General features: G+C 50.7%; 1 protein-coding gene across 1 annotated transcript; it reads left to right on the top strand.

The window, feature by feature from the left end:
* Positions 1 to 520: 520 nt before the first annotated feature.
* On the top strand, positions 521 to 3550 carry LOC139307260 (homeobox protein Hox-B6a-like). Its single transcript, XM_070931098.1, has 2 exons — positions 521 to 1088; positions 3220 to 3550. The coding sequence occupies exons 1-2, from the start codon at positions 521 to 523 to the stop codon at positions 3504 to 3506; spliced, it is 855 nt and encodes a 284-aa protein (XP_070787199.1). The 3' UTR covers positions 3507 to 3550.
* Positions 3551 to 4308: the final 758 nt, after the last annotated feature.

Here is a 4308-nt window from a genome sequence, read left to right as displayed (position 1 = left end):
CCATTGGTCAGCCTGAGGTCAGCTGGTCTCTGCGCCCCCCCCCCCTCCTTATACCCCTCCTCACCCCATCCCGTCTGCTCAGCACCGAAACACACACAGACTCTCTCCCTTGTTCTCCCCCCTGCTCTCTCTCTCTCTCTCTCTCTGTCCCACACTGGCATTCAGCCACCCAGATACCCCCCCCCCCTCCCTCCCCTCCTCTCACCCTCACCCTCCTCACCCCCTCCTCCCAATCTGCGATAAACTAAGTGATAGCAGCAGCCCGTCGGACTGTCGGCTATAAAACACAACAAATCATAAAGTGCAGGCAGGGGAAGGCAGAGGAAGGAGGACGGGAGGGAGAACCGTTAGCCGTTAGCCGTTAGCCTCCTTCTACTCCTCCTTCTGCTTCATCGCGTGAACGTTGTTGTTGTGTTTGTTCCGTGCCCTCCTGTCCTCCCCTCTCCTCCTCCTTCTCCTTCTCCTTCTTCTTCTCCTTCTCCTCTCTTCTCTTCCTTCTTCTCCTTTACACTTTCTCCCGATGAGTTCCTATTTTGTCAACTCCTCTTTCCCGGTGACGCTACCGGGAACGGGTGGAGGCGGGCAGGCGGCGGAGTCGTTCCTGGGTCAGATCCCGCTCTACTCGTCGGGATACGCCGCCGACCACCCGCTCAGGCACTACCCGGCAGCAGCCGTTACCGCCGCCGCCGCAGTGGCTTACGGCGCGAGCGGCGGCGGCGTTCACCAGGACAAACCGTACTCGGCGTCCACCTACTACCAGCAAGCGGCGAACGGAGCGTACGGCGGGCACCGGGCGGCGGTAGCGGCGGCGGGGGTCGGTGTAGGGGGCGCGACCGGAGCCGGCGCCTGCGACTACGCCACGGCGGCGGCGGCAGCGGCGGCTGCGGCGGCGGCCACGAGCTTCTACCGGGACAAGGAGCACCCGTGCAGCCTGGAAGAGCACCAGCTCGCGCTGACCCAGGACGGCATGCACCGTAAAACGGAGTGCGCGGGACTGAGTGGGAAACTGCTGTTCGGAGAAACGATGGACGACAAACAATCGTCAGCCCCCATTTATCCGTGGATGCAGCGGATGAACGCCTGCAACGGTGAGTGTCTTCTCCTCCTTCCTCTTCTTCCTTTTCCCCCTCTTTCTTGCACCGGCCTGTTTTATGATCCCCGTCATAAAACTGACGTTTGCTTCCTCCTTTACTTTCTCCCTTTTCCCTCCTCCTCCTCCTCCTCCTCCTCCTCTCCCAGTAGCTTCTTTACGATCCCCGTTTGTCGGCCTGTCAGTCAGTCATGTGCTCGGTATTTTATTGTCCGTCATAAACCGGGTTTGTTTGGGTTCCAGATCCTGTTACTGTATGTGACCTGCTGACCGACGCTGCTACCGAGCAGAGGGGGGGGGAGGACGATGGGGGTGGGGGGGTTGGGGGGGGGGGGGGGTTGTGGAGGAAAGTTGAGAGGAAAAACCTGTCAGAGAGTGTTGTGGATGAAAACAAGGAGCAGATAGATAGAAAGATAGATAAGGCAAAGAGGAAACTAAAAGCATGCAGTCTCTACTAGTCACTTGTCTAGTTCGAGCTGCCTTCCTTTTATTTGAAATGTTCAACTTTGTTTTTCTGCCTTTGGGCAGGAACAAAAATGCTTTTTTTAAAAAGTAGTTAAAAAGTAGAACATTGTCTTTATTCTTTTTACAAACTTTTTTTTTTTTTTCAAATATAGGCCTTCTGATAAATGAAGAATGGCATCGCAGCTCTGGTGAGCCCTGCTTCCCCTCTGTTGTCCTATGTGGCACCGGTGCTGTCGACCTTGTACCGCGGGGACGCCGTTACGCGCAGCTTATTCATAACCGAACAGATTAGATATTGGACTTCCAATCAAAGCCTGCAAATGCTGCCAAAAGTTCGGTGAGAAAGTGAGACACTGCAGGGTCAGCTTAAGCGGGGGGTGGCGAGTTTGAGGATGATTAGATTCATTTGAATGCCAACCAAAATAAGCAGACGTCCGTCCTGTTTTACGCTGCCGTGTGAATTAAACCGAAGTATGCAATTATTTTATGCGAGCCACTGCGCCGCAAACCCGGGTGTCTTTGTGTAACAAGAGGGTGGGTGGGTGGGTAGAACGGCCTGTTGAGAGTGAAGAGAGTAATGGTGGATGATGCAGAGGCTGCCGTGGTACAAAAGCCCTGCAGGACACTCCGAGTTATGACAGATGAGGTGGAAACAGGCTCCGCCGCGAAGAAATATATGAAGAGTAAAGCGCGATCGCGGGCGATAAATGACAGTTGAAGATGTAAATGGCAGCTGGAGAGAGAGAGAGAGTGAGAGAGAGAGAGAGAGAACAGGGTGGCACAGAAACCCCCTGAGTGCCCCCTCTATAATCCATTAAAAAAAGAGTGTATTTATGGATATTTAGATTTAGATATGCGCCCTGAGCAGCGTGCGGTTTTTCCCCATCCATGCTCGAGATCGATACACGGAATCTGACGCCGCTGCGCTGACAACATGGCGATTTGTTTACCACCGGGGGCCAAAATACAGTTAGTGAGGATCAGAGGCTAAAGCCCGGGGAGCTAACAGCCTTCTCACCGGGGGGAATACCGCCTGAAATGTTATGCTGACTGTTATTTTTATTTTTATCATTATTATTATTATTATTATTGTGAGTGTGGGCCGCAGAACTGGAACAACGAGCCTTTTCTCCTCCGCTGAATAACGCCATTCACCAGCAGCGACACTAAAGCCTCTTTTATTTTCTGGTGTTAAACAGGCCCAAATTAGGTTGTATTCTTTTATTCTTTTATATTATCTTTTATTATTTTGGTTCCGCATAAAATCAGCTCTACATATTTCTCTAATGTTCTCTACTCAGGCTCAACTGAAGTGATGCTAAAAAAAAAAGGAAATTAAAATAAAAAAAGATTAGACATGGGCTCTAACGGGGGCAAAGCAAACGCGCACTTGTAGAAGGACACCAGAGACACTTATTGACAAGGGTGGGGGGTCTTTCCTCCTCTCTAAGGGATTCAACTTTAACTTTATTGATCCCCAATTGTCAGGTGGGGAGCAGAATACATTTTGTTATTATTAACAACAGCTATTAAAGGTATGCAGTGGTTTAGAATAGACTAGAATGAGGCCCAAGCAGTCCCTGAAGGTGTCATCAGGTGCAGCCCGTGTGTTACTGCTTCGGTTGAAATGTAACCGCCTCTCCCTGTCTCCCCCCCTCTCTAAGGGACCTTCGGCAGCCCCGGCAGGCGCGGGCGGCAGACGTACACGCGCTACCAGACGCTCGAGCTGGAGAAGGAGTTCCACTTCAACCGGTACCTCACGCGGCGGCGGCGGATCGAGATCGCGCACGCGCTCTGCCTGACGGAGCGGCAGATCAAGATCTGGTTCCAGAACCGGCGGATGAAGTGGAAGAAGGAGAACAAGCTGATCAACTCCTCGTCTTCCTCCTCCTCGTCCTCCTCGTCCTCCACGGTGAACGGCGCGGAGGAAGAGGAGAAACGGACGGAGTGAAAGAGGAGAGACAAACTGGTGTAAGACACATAAAAGAGGAAGAGGAGGATGGAAGAAAAGACGCGATGGTCAATCCCTTCCCCTCCCCGTCTCAAAGTCCGTCCAGACGTTTGACTGGCGTGAAAACTCTGGGAAAAAAGTAGCCTACATTTAATTTTTTATTCTTATTTTGTACCGGAGCAGGGGGTTATACATGTACTAGAGAAGGAAGAGGGAGAAGATGGATCCCTTTTTTTTTATCATTATTTTGATCCCTCTAATATCGCCACCCACCAAAAAAAAGAAAAAAAAAAGGCTGTGCTTGCCTCCCTGTGGGGTCTGAAAAATTGGGGAATAATTTGTAAAAGACCCCTTGAGGAGGAACCGCGTGACTGTGGAAAGACCAGACGAAATTGAGAAATACATGGAGAAAAAGAAAAGACAAACAAGGACATACAACAGAGAGAGAGAGGTGGGGGGGGGGGGCAGGGCTGTGGTGTATTTAAAAAATACAATAAATAAGTAACCCGCCACCCAACTGTGACAAAGGCAAAGAATTTCTTCTTGCATTCCAAGAAAACCACCGAACTTCTTATTCTACTTAGTTATTATTGTCAAATGTACTTCCTGTCTGGCAGGCACTTCTTTTTAAAGCTTTAGGACCCCCCCCCCCCATACCCACTACGATGATCTTTTTTTTTTCGGATTTTGTAAACGTGCTGTGTGTATTATACCTTCAATTAAACACGCTCATACACTCAACAATGCGGGGAGGACAAGCAATCGGAGGAGCGTGTGTATGTCATATGGTGTTCATATTTAA

Source organism: Enoplosus armatus, unplaced genomic scaffold, assembly GCF_043641665.1.
Source record: "Enoplosus armatus isolate fEnoArm2 unplaced genomic scaffold, fEnoArm2.hap1 Scaffold_54, whole genome shotgun sequence".
Classification (NCBI taxonomy): Eukaryota; Metazoa; Chordata; class Actinopteri; order Centrarchiformes; family Enoplosidae; genus Enoplosus; species Enoplosus armatus.
The sequence above is the reverse complement of the archived record's forward strand: the minus strand, read 5'-3'. Positions and strand labels throughout refer to the sequence as shown.

Bases quoted from the DNA above. Each gene is read 5' to 3' on its own strand.
- LOC139307260 (XM_070931098.1), top strand. From the start codon at position 521: ATGAGTTCCTATTTTGTCAACTCCTCTTTCCCGGTGACGCTACCGGGA. The intron at 1,089-3,219 runs GTGAGTGTCTTC...CCCCTCTCTAAG, and splicing joins GCGGATGAACGCCTGCAACG to GGACCTTCGGCAGCCCCGGC.